The 11,658-nt window shown below is 39.1% G+C and overlaps 1 protein-coding gene across 2 annotated transcripts in view; it reads right to left on the bottom strand.

The window, feature by feature from the left end:
- Window positions 1-2,171: 2,171 nt before the first annotated feature.
- Window positions 2,172-11,658, bottom strand: part of FUT10 (fucosyltransferase 10) — a 427,469-nt gene continuing 417,982 nt past the window's right edge. The window contains exon 5 of one of the 2 annotated variants that reach the window (XM_053578687.1): window positions 2,172-2,751. In XM_053578687.1, coding sequence (XP_053434662.1) covers window positions 2,605-2,751 — 147 coding nt within the window. In that variant the 3' untranslated portion in view covers window positions 2,172-2,604. The remainder of the gene's footprint in view (window positions 2,752-11,658) is intronic. The other variant, XM_053578689.1, reaches the window with a different exon arrangement.

The following is an 11,658-nucleotide window of genomic DNA, read 5'->3' as shown; positions in this document are numbered from 1 at the left end:
TGATTTCATAATGCTGCTGTCTCATTTTAACATCCTATTACAGATGGCAAAGACCAGCTCAAACCCATCACTGTATTAGGCGAGGAAACAACTCCATGAATACTCTGAAGTTTAGATGTATACTCCTGTCCCATACTCACCTCTTTTTCCCAAATCACACAAATTGTGCTGTTGAGCTGTCAGCATGAACCTGGCTTTAAAGGCAAGGGATTATAATTGGCCCAAGATCAATCCATCTCAGAAGAAACTGTGTCTCACCATCATGCCCGGAACATAAAAAAAGATCTGATCAGTTTGAAAGATATTACAAAGGACTCAATTCTTAGATAATTGTGAAGAAGATGGTCTTTTCTTCATAAAATTCCCGCATTTTTCTCTTCCACACCTCACTTCCCTTCCACACATACAATTTCATCACTTCCTCTTTTAAAATCAGCCAAATTTAGTCCAGAAAAACCAAAAACAATAAATTGAACTTGAGTCTGATTAAGCATTTGCATCTAACTTCCAAGTCACAGGAAATACATAGGACTGGAGACACTCTAAAAAGACACTATAAAGATGCAATCAACAAAATGTGTGGGGGAACTTCATAAGACGAAAGTCCTGGTTTGTTAAACAATAATATTGCAAGGATGAAATGATGTAATAGAGAGAATCTCTAGAGGAAAAGAGATTTTGAGAGACACATTAACCTTTTGCAATATGTGCACTTTATGTCCTGATTTGAAAATACAGACTTGTGAAAAAATTATGAGACACCTGTGGCTCAGTCGGTAAGGCGCCGGCCCCATATACCGAGGGTGGCAGGTTCAAACCCGGCCCCGGCCAAACTGCAACCAAAAAATAGCTGGGCGTTGTGGTGGGCGCCTGTAGTCCCAGCTACTTGGGAGGCTGAGGCAAGAGAATTGCTTAAGCCCAGGAGTTGGAGGTTGCTGTGAGCTGTGTGAGGCCACGGCACTCTACCGAGGGCCATAAAGTGAGACTCTGTCTCTACAAAAAAAAAAAAAAAAAAGAAAAAATTATGAGACAGAAAAAATCAATACTGCCTGATATTTTATTGTATTAAGAAAGTATAAGGCCAAGCATGATGCCTCACACTTGTGATACCTGCACTAGCACTCTGGGAGGCCAATGTGAGAGGATCACTAAGGTCAGGAGTTTGAGACAAGCCTGAGCAAAGCAAAACTTCATCTGTGCTAAAAAGAGAAAAATTAGCCAGGTGTGGTGGCCAGTGCCTGTAGTCCCAAGCTATTCAAGAGCTGAGGCAGGAAGATCACTTGTGCTCAAGAGGTTTGAGGTTGCTGTGAGTTAGGCCGAGGCCGTGGCACTCCAGCCTGGGTGACAGAGTGTCACCCAGACACTGTTTCAGAAAGAAAGAGAACATAGGGTAGAAATATTTTTGTAATTGTATTTATTAAAAGCATAGTTTTATATAGTTAAGAGTGAAATTATTTAATATGTGAGATTTGCTTCATATAATACTGGAACGATGAAAACGGTAAGGGATACACAGAGAAAACAGGGTCGTCCCAGACTTGGTAATTGTTGAAGCTAGGTGCTAGCTAGTACAGTAGGGTTTATTATGCTATTCCATATATATATATATATATATATATTATGGTTATATTTATATTCATCCCAGACTTGGTAATAGTTGAAGCTGGGTGAAGCAGGGTTTACTTTTATTCCCCATATTTTTATATATATTTGAAATTTTTTCTTATTAAGATGCTAAGCTAGCTGAATACTAACCAGGTGATCGAATAAACTTTCCTCATTTCAACTGACTGTTGATGAAACAGACTTGGTCTGAGTAAGGTATTTGAATTTTTCTTTCCCTTATTTTATTTTTTTTTGTAGAGACAGAGTCTCACTTTATGGCCCTCGGTAGAGTGCCGCGGCCTCACACAGCTCACAGCAACCTTCAACTCCTGGGCTTAAGCGATTCTCTTGCCTCAGCCTCCCGAGTAGCTGGGACTACAGGCGCCCGCCACAACGCCCGGCTATTTTTTGGTTGCAGTTTGGCAGGGGCCGGGTTTGAACCCGCCACCCTCGGTATATGGGGCCGGTGCCTTACCGACTGAGCCACAGGCACCGCCCTCTTTCCCTTATTTTTTAAGAGCATAAAAACCAAAGGCCCAGATGGGTAAAGCTAATGTAGACCATGCAAAGCCTATAGGCCACAGAGGTATTTGCTTTGTGCTGCATGACAAAGTGAGTAGAGAAAATGCCTAACACTGTCCTTTGATTTGTGCCGGGAAGGCCGTTTTCTTCTCTTGGAGAGAGATTAAGAAAAAATCCAATATAATGATCTGCTCTCGCTTTTGGCTTCGTGTTGTTACTCAGGGCCCTGTGAGAAAGTGCGACAGATACCACAAACGGGAGATAAATCGCAGCTAGAATTTATTAGAATGTCACCCAAGCTATTGAAATAGATCAGAGATTGCATAGGAATTCAGAGATGTTTGTTACATCCTATGTCTTTTAACAACTGTGATGCAAATAGGATGAAACTTTAGTATTGTTTGTTAGATGCGTAAATATTTGCCACATTTTTCTCTATTTTCCTCTTATGATTAAACATTTTATTATGAAAAATATCTAAGGCTTTCCTGAATTTGCTTTTACATGTAGCGTGAACATTAGATGAGTAAATGTAGTCAACAGTTTTGCACTCTGGAAGTGATTGATAAGACCACGGAGAAGCTTCTTTCTCTGACTTCCTCTCACAATATTAGCCACACCAGCCTGAAAAGAAACAAAAGATGCAATCAGATTAGTAACCGTCATTTGAGAATTTTCCATACTTCTTTCTCAAAAGGCTGTATTAGTTTGCACTCCCATCAACAGTGTAGAAATGTTCCCTTCTCTCCACATCCACGCCAACATCTGCAGTTTTAGGATTTTTGTAATGTGGATTAATCTTACTAGTTATCTCAAAGTAATTTTGACTTGAATTTCTCTGATGATTAAAGATGATGAACATTTTTTCATGTTTCTTGACCATTCACTTGTCTTCATCAGAGAAGTTTCTGTTCAAGTCTGTTGCCCACAAAGAAATGGGGTTGTTTGTTCTTTTCTTATTGATTATTTTGAGTTTCTTATAGATTCTACCAGGATGAAGAAAAGTCATTTTTCAAAAAAGACATTTGTACAAGAATGCATCAACCCATGAATGGATTAACAGATTGTGGTATATGTATACCATGGAATACTATGCAACAAAAAAAGACTTTACATCTTTTTTTTTTTTTTTTTTATTGTTGGGGATTCATTGAGGGTACAATAAGCCAGGTTACACTGATTGCAATTGTTAGGTAAAGTCCCTCTTGCAATCATGTCTTGCCCCCATAAAGTGTAACATACCCAAAGGCCCCACCCACCTCCCTCCTTCCCTCTTTCTGTTTCCCCCCCATAACCATAATTGTCATTAATTGTCCTCATATCAAAATTGAGTACATAGGATTCATGCTTCTCCAACCTTGTGATGCTTTACTAAGAATAATGTCTTCCACGTCCATCCAGGTTAATACGAAGGATGTAAAGTCTCCATTTTTTTAATGGCTGAATAGTATTCCATGGTATACATATACCACAGTTTGTTAATCCATTCCTGGGTTGGTGGGCATTTAGGCTGTTTCCACATTTGGGCGATTGTAAATTGAGCTGCAATAAACAGTCTAGTACAAGTGTCCTTATCATAAAAGGATTTCTTTCCTTCTGGGTAGATGCCCAGTAATGGGATTGCAGGATCAAATGGGAGGTCTAGCTTGAGTACTTTGAGGTTTCTCCATACTTCCTTCCAGAAAGGTTGTACTAGTTTGCAGTCCCGCCAGCAGTGGAAAAGTGTTCCCTTCTCTCCACATCCATGCCAGCATCTGCAGTTTTGAGATTTTATGATGTGGGCCATTCTCACTGGGGTTAGATGATATCTCAGGGTTGTTTTGATTTGCATTTCTCTAATATACAGAGATGATGAACATTTTTTCATGTGTTTGTTAGCCATTCGTCTGTCATCTTTAGAGAAAGTTCTATTCATGTCTCTTGCCCATTGATATAAGGGATTGTTGGCTTTTTTCATGTGGATTAATTTGAGTTCTCTATAGATCCTAGTTATCAAGCTTTTGTCTGATTGAAAATATGCAAACATCCTTTCCCATTGTGTAGGTTGTCTCTTTGCTTTGGTTATTGTCTCCTTAGCTGTACAGAAGCTTTTCAGTTTAATGAAGTCCCATTTGTTTACTTTTGTTGTTGTTGCAATTGCCATGGCAGTCTTCTTCATGAAGTCTTTCCCCAGGCCAATATCTTCCAGTGTTTTTCCTATGCTTTCTTGGAGGATTTTTCTTGTTTCATGCCTTAAATTTAAGTCCTTTATCCACCTTGAATCAATTTCTGTGAGTGGGGAAAGGTGTGGGTCCAGTTTCAGTCTTTTACATGTAGACATGCAGTTCTCCCAACACCATTTATTGAATAGGGAGTCTTTCCCCCAAGGTATGTTCTTGTTTGGTTTATCAAAGATTAGGTGGTTGTAAAATGTTAGTTTCATTTCTTGGTTTTCAATTTGATTCCAAGTGTCTATGTCTCTGTTTTTGTGCCAGTACCATGCTGTCTTGAGCACTATGGCTTTGTAGTACAGACTAAAATCTGGTATGCTGATGCCCCCAGCTTTATTTTTGTTACAGAGAACTGCCTTAGCTAACGGGGTTTTTTCTGGTTCCATACAAAACGCAGAATCATTTTTTCCAAATCTTGAAAGTACGATGTAGGTATTTTGATAGGAATGGCATTGAATAGGTAGATTGCTTTCGGAAGTATAGACATTTTAACAATGTTGATTCTTCCCATCCATGAGCATGGTATGTTCTTCCATTTGTTAATATCCTCTGCTATTTCCTTTCTGAGGATTTCATAGTTTTCTTTATAGAGGTCCTTCACCTCCTTCGTTAGGTATACTCCTAGGTATTTGATTTTCTTTGAAACTATGGTGAAGGGAGTTGTGCCCTTAATTAGCTTCTCATCTTGACTGTTATTGGTGTACACAAAGGCTACTGACTTGTGGACATTGATTTTATATCCTGAAACATTACTGTATTTTTGGATGACTTCTAGGAGTCTTGTGGTTGAGTTTTTGGGGTTCTCTAAGTATAAGATCATGTCATCAGCAAAGAGGAAGAGTTTGACCTCCTCTACTCCCATTTGGATTCCCTTTATTTCCTTGTCTTGCCTAATTGTATTGGCTAGAACTTCCAGCACTACGTTGAATAGTAAAGGTGACAGAGGACAACCTTGTCTGGTTCCAGTTCTAAGAGGAAAAGCTTTGAGTTTTACTCCATTCAGTAAAATATTGGTTGTGAGTTTGTCATAGATAGCTTCAATCAGTTTCAGAAATGTGCCACCTATGCCTATACTCTTCAGTGTTCTAATTAGAAAAGGATGCTGGATTTTATCAAATGCTTTTTCTGCATTTATTGAGAGGACCATGTGATCTTTATTTTTGCCTCTGTTAATATGGTGGATAACGTTTATAGACTTGCGTATGTTAAACCAGCCTTGCATCCCTGGGATGAAGCCTACTTGATCATGATGAATGACTTTTTTGATGATAAGCTGTACTCTATTGGCTAGGATTTTGTTGAGAATTTTTGCGTCTGTATTCATGAGTGAGATTGGTCTGAAATTCTCCTTTTTGTTTGGGTCTTTTCCTGGTTTTGTTATCAGGGTGATGTTTGCTTCATAGAATGTGTTGGGGAAGATTCCTTCTTCCTCAATTTTTTGGAATAGTTTCTGCAGTACAGGAATAAGCTCTTCTTTGAAGGTTTGATAGAATTCTGGAGTGAAGCCATCTGGACCAGGTCATTTTTTGGTTGGAAGATTTTCTTTGTTAGGTTAGGTTCTGTCCTTTAATTTCTGTTTCTTTGATCTCAGTGCTTGAAATTGGTCTGTTCAGAAGCTCTATTTCTTCCTGGCTGAGTCTAGGGAGAGGGTGTGATTCCAAATATTGATCCATTTCTTTCACATTGTCAAATTTCTAGGCATAGAGTTTCTGGTAGTATTCAGAGATGATCTCTTGTATCTCTGTGGGATCAGTTGTTATTTCCCCTTTATCATTTCTGATTGAAGTTACTAGAGATTTTATTTTTCTATTCCTCGTGAGTCTGGCCACTGGTTTCTCTATTTTATTTATTTTTTCAAAAAACCAACTCCTTGTTTCATTAATTTTCTGAATGATTCTTTTGTTTTCAATTTCATTGATCTCTGATTTGATTTTGGATATTTCTTTTCTTCTACTGAGTTTAGGCTTAGATTGTTCTTCTTTTTCCAATTGCATAAGATCTCTTGTGAGATTGTTGATGTGCTCTCTTTCTGTTTTTCGAATGTAGGCATCTAAAGCGATGAATTTTCCTCTCAAAACTGCTTTTGCAGTATCCCACAGGTTTTGGTAGCTTGTGTCATCATTGTTGTTATGCTCAAGGAAGTTAATGATTTCCTGTTTTATTTCTTCCTGCACCCATCTGTTATTCAACAGAAGATTGTTTAATTTCCATGCCTTTGTGTGGGGTCGAGCATTTTTGTTAGAGTTGAGTTCCACCTTTAGTGCCTTATGGTCTGAGAAGATACAAGGTAAAATTTCAATTCTTTTGATTCTGTTGATTTTTTTTTGTGTGTCCCAGGATATGATCAATTTTGGAGAATGTTCCATGGGGTGATGAGAAGAATGTATATTCTTTATCTTTGGGATGGAGTGTTCTATATGCGTCTATCAAGCACATTTGTTCTAGGGTCTCATTTAAATCTCTTATATCCTTGTTTAATTTCTGTTAGAGGATCTGTCCAGCTCTGTAAGAGGAGTGTTAAGGTCCCCTGTTATTATGGTATTATCAGATATCATATTGCTCAGACTGAGTAAGGTCTGCTTCAAGAATCTGGGAGCATTTAAATTGGGTGCATAGTTATTTAGAATTGAAATGTCTTGTTGTTTTATTTTTCCCTTGACCAATATAAAGTGACCATCTTTGTCTTTTTTGACTTTAGTTGCTTTAAAAGCACATGTATCTCAAAATAAGATTGCAACTCCTCTTTTCTTCTGAATTCCATTTGCCTGAAAAATTGTCTTCCAACCCTTGACTCGGAGCTTTAATTTGTCTTTTGAAGCCAGGTGTGTTTCTTGCAGACAGCAAATGGATGGCTTGTGTTTTTTAATCCAGTCAGTCAATCTATGTCTCTTCAGTGGGGAATTCAAGCCATTAACATTTATTGAGATAATTGATAAGTGTGGTAGTATTCTATTCGTCTTATTTTGTGAGAGTCCATTGCTGAGTTTTATCTTTTGCATCAGTGTGGAGGTTAGGTTCTGTCCTTTAATTTCTGAGTTCTTACTTTGCTGCTGATCCATTGTGGTGGTCAGTGTGCAGGACAGGTTGAAGTATTTCCTGTAGAGCTGGTCTTGTTGTGGCGAATTTCCTCAATGTTTGTATATCCGTAAATGATTTGATTTCTCCATCAATTTTGAAGCTTAGCTTAGCAGGGTACAGAATTATGGGCTGGAAATTGTTCTGTTTAAGTAGATTAAAGGTAGATGACCATTGTCTTCTTGCTTGAAAAGTTTCATTAGAGAAGTCTGCGGTCAATCTGATGGATTTCCCCCTGTAGGTCAACTGGCACTTACTCCTGGCAGCTTGCAGAATCTTTTCTTTTGTCTTGACTTTGGACAGGTTCATCACAATGTGTCTTGGTGAAGCTCGGTTAGAGTTGAGGCGACCTGGGGTCCGATAGCCCTCTGAAAGAGTGTGTCAGAGTCTTTGGTGATATTTGGGAAATTTTCTTTTATAATATTCTCCAGTATGGCTTCCATTCCTCTGGGGCATTCTTCTTCCCCTTTTGGAATTCCTATAACTCGTATGTTGGAACGCTTCATAAAGTCCCATAATTCTGACAGTGAACGTTCTGCTTTCTCTCTCTTCTTTTCTGCCTCTTTTACTATCTGACTTATCTCAAAAACTTTGTCTTCTACCTCTGAAATTCTTTCTTCTGCATGGTCTAACCTGTTGCTGATACTTTCCATTGCATCTTTAAGTTCCCTGATTGACTGTTTCATTTCCTTCAGCTCTGCTATATCCTTTTTATATTCTTCATATCATTCATCTCTGATTTGATTTTGTTTTTGGATTTCCTTTTGGTTATTTTCCACTTTATTAGCAGTTTCCTTCATTGTTTCCATCATTTCTTTCATTGTTTTCAACATGTGTATTCTAAATTCCCTTTCTGTCATTCCTAACATTTCCATATAGGTGGAGTCCTCTGCAGTAGCTACCTCATGGTCCCTTGGCGGGGTCGTTCTGGACTGGTTCTTCATGTTGCCTGGAGCTTTCTGCTGATTCTTCCTCATGAGTGATTTCTTTTATCTTTTTCCTTGCCCCAATTTTCCTTTCACTTCCTCTTGCTCTTTATGTTCTCGTGCCTGTGGACTAAGGGTTACAGGACCAGAAGTGTGAGAAGGTTGAAGAGCAAAAAAGGGGATGAAAGAAAGGAGGACCGAGTGATAAGAAAAAAAAAAAAGAAAAATAGAGAAAGGAGAGGGGGTGGGTAAAAGGAATATTGACAAAAAGAAGAGAGGCACAGAAAGAGGGAGACAGAGCAATATAGGTGTACAGTAGGGTACTTTGATACAACCTTAAAAAAAAAAACACCTTCTGGGGGTGCCCAGTTGGGTGGTTCCCTTGAGGTCAGCAGCTCTTTGGTAACCTGATCAGACACAGTACCCCACCTCCACCAAGTAGAGAGGAAAGACAAAAATGCTATAAATCAAACCAAAACAAGCAAACAGAAAACTTTACGGTATAAAATTGGCTGGAAAAACCAAATAATAGCGGTAGAAACACTAACAAAAATGAAGTTCTAATTATTGAAATAGGCAGCAATGGGAAATTATAATTAAACTAGAAAAATTGATAAAGATAAAGGATCTGTATGGAAAAGGTTGAACTTAAAAAACAAAACAACAATCAACAACATCAAAATAAACAAAGAAAAACAACCAAACAAACAAAAAAAGAAAACACAACCAGAAACAAAGCAGTATGTATATGTTATTGAATATTGTCTAGGCAACACGTGGTCTTCTGGGGTATGAGATGTTAATCACAGTTCTGATACAACTGGAGGCTGCTATTTTCTCAAACCCCAGCAGGTAGACACCCTAAATCTCTCTTCAGCCCACTTTAAAGGCACTTTGCGCTTGTTCACTTGCTGAGCAGAAGCTTTTCCAGGGAAGTGCTTGTTGCTGGAATCACTGCTGAAGTGGCTATCCACTTACCCTGTGTGCCAAAACTGGTCTCCCTCTGCCCCCGAGGGTTAGGGCTGCAAGGCAGCTCAGACCCCGCCCTTAGGCTACTTGGTCGCTGGGTTACCAGCTCCCACCCAATTCCAGCTCTGCGACCCTGAGGGCTGAGCTTGCCAGGGCAGATCGCTCACAATGGCTGCCTGTGACCCAGAGCCAAACACTATTAGCTCCGTCTGGCTCAGCGGCTCAGACTGGGGCCCTAGACCAAGGCCAAAGTTCTCCGCACTCCCGCTCAGGCTCTCCCCAAGGCAGTTCAGCTGAGTGCCAAGTCCAAAGACACCAAAACAGTTCACAGGTAAGGCCTTTCTGGTTTGCAGTCTGGCTGCTACTGAACTTACAGTTGCGGGCGGGTTTAGACGGATTGAACACACGCAACCACTTGCCGGTTTTCCACTGTTTTAGTCCTCCTCTTGGGGTCCAGAAGTCTCTCGCTGACTCCCTGTATCCTCTCAGGGGTGATGATAGGCGGATCCCACCAGCCAGAGATGCCTGGAGTCCTATCTCCCCAGACTCACGGTGCCCAGATGCGAGGAAGCTGTTACTCAGCTGCCATCTTGCTCTGCCTCCGCGACTTTACATCTTTTATGTTTACCTGGAAGGAGTTGGAACATACTCTTAGTAAAGTATCTGAAGAATGGAAAAAAACTATCTGATATACTTAATACTACTATGAAACCAATATATAATCACTTACATATTAGACCAATGATAAAACAGAAATATGGTCCAGAAAAAAGAATGGGAGATGTGGGAGGGGGAGGGAGGGTGAGTGGAGGGAAGGTATTTGGTGGGATCTCACCTAATGTGCAAGGGTACATTTCAAAACTACTAACAGTATATTATAAATGGCTTACCACAGCATATAAGTAAGTGAAGTGATGGTTATGTTAATCAGTTTGATTTAGCATTCCACACTATATCAAATCATTACATTGTACCCCATAATTGCATACAGTTATGATTTAATAAAGATTAAATTAAAAGAATAAAATGCAAACACTATCGGGGGTGACAAAATTATTTGCCACTCAATCCTTTGTGTAGAAGATTTGTTGTTTTTGTGGCCCAGAATACTCATTCCAAACTGTGGACTCTTTGGAGGCCACACAGTCAATTTTCCATAAGCCCACATGCACACCAAACATTGTGTATAGCCTGAAGAAACAACACAACTCACAAATGGTGGGCTGCCATTTTTAGAATACTGATGGAATCCAAGATGCTTTTGGTCATCATACATTTTCTCAGTCAATGGATTCATGAAAGTCTGAAACCCATCTTGAATGATGTCAAAATACAGAAAGCCCTTTGAGACAGAGCTAAGAGTGAATGAATTGTGAATTGAAAGGCAGGTGGTGATCAGGTTGTAGAAAATTTCCCTATTATGCTGAGCAGTTTGCTCAATTTTTTTTAACAGGGAATGTGGAGTCATCAAAAGTTTCTCAGCAGGGGAAGTGACGTAAACTTAAAAGAAGACCACTCTGGTGTCAATGCTATGAATTAATTAGAAGGGGAAGAAAAGTTTTTATTAATAACATTCCTTCTCACAACTCTAAAGTTACTTGTGCCAAACTGGTCCAAGTGTATTTTATAGCAGCATTTTTAATAGAAGTAGCAGAGTCAGCACACATTTCCCAAATCGGATGTCAGAATTTTATCTGTAAATTTTATCCATTAGCTTTTGCGGCCCAAATTTTTTGTGCAAAGGAATATAAAACCTATGAGTTTCATTAATTTCCTCAATAAAATAGATGTTTAAAGTGATAGTCATGTCCATTTTCTGCTAAACTAATATCAGCTTCATATTCTAATCCAGTATTTCTGAAATGCTGTGGAGGAATTTTGTGGTCTGAGTATGATACTTGACCTTCACCTAGAGATGAGTTTAAGACTACTTGTTTACATTAATATTAAGAAATATCATTACCTAGACTTATAGAGTGCTACCTTCCCTCTTTAGGATAGCTGTATCTGCATAGTAAAATTACATCCACATTAGGCCAAGAGAAGAGGAGATATTTGTCTTCTTTTGGTAGTTTAATACATCTCACAGAATACTCTTTGGCATGAATTTTCCAATTTGGACTTGGTATTGATCAACTAAAGTGGCTAATTGGCATGTCTTCCTCCGGAAGGACAGCAGCTTTGTTGCTGGAAAATCTGTGGCATCAGATTTTCCTTAAATGATTAAGAAGTGGCTCCTCCGACAAGCTGAGCCCTGCTTTATTGAGAGGGTATGATACAGTGAAAAGGTCATGACTTTGGAGTCAGATATTACTAAATTCAAATCTCCATTATTCTGCTACTAGTTGAGT

Source organism: Nycticebus coucang, chromosome 24, assembly GCF_027406575.1.
Source record: "Nycticebus coucang isolate mNycCou1 chromosome 24, mNycCou1.pri, whole genome shotgun sequence".
Lineage (NCBI taxonomy): Eukaryota > Metazoa > Chordata > Mammalia > Primates > Lorisidae > Nycticebus > Nycticebus coucang.
Note: the sequence above shows the minus strand (reverse complement) of the source record. Positions and strands in the feature narration are given on the sequence as shown.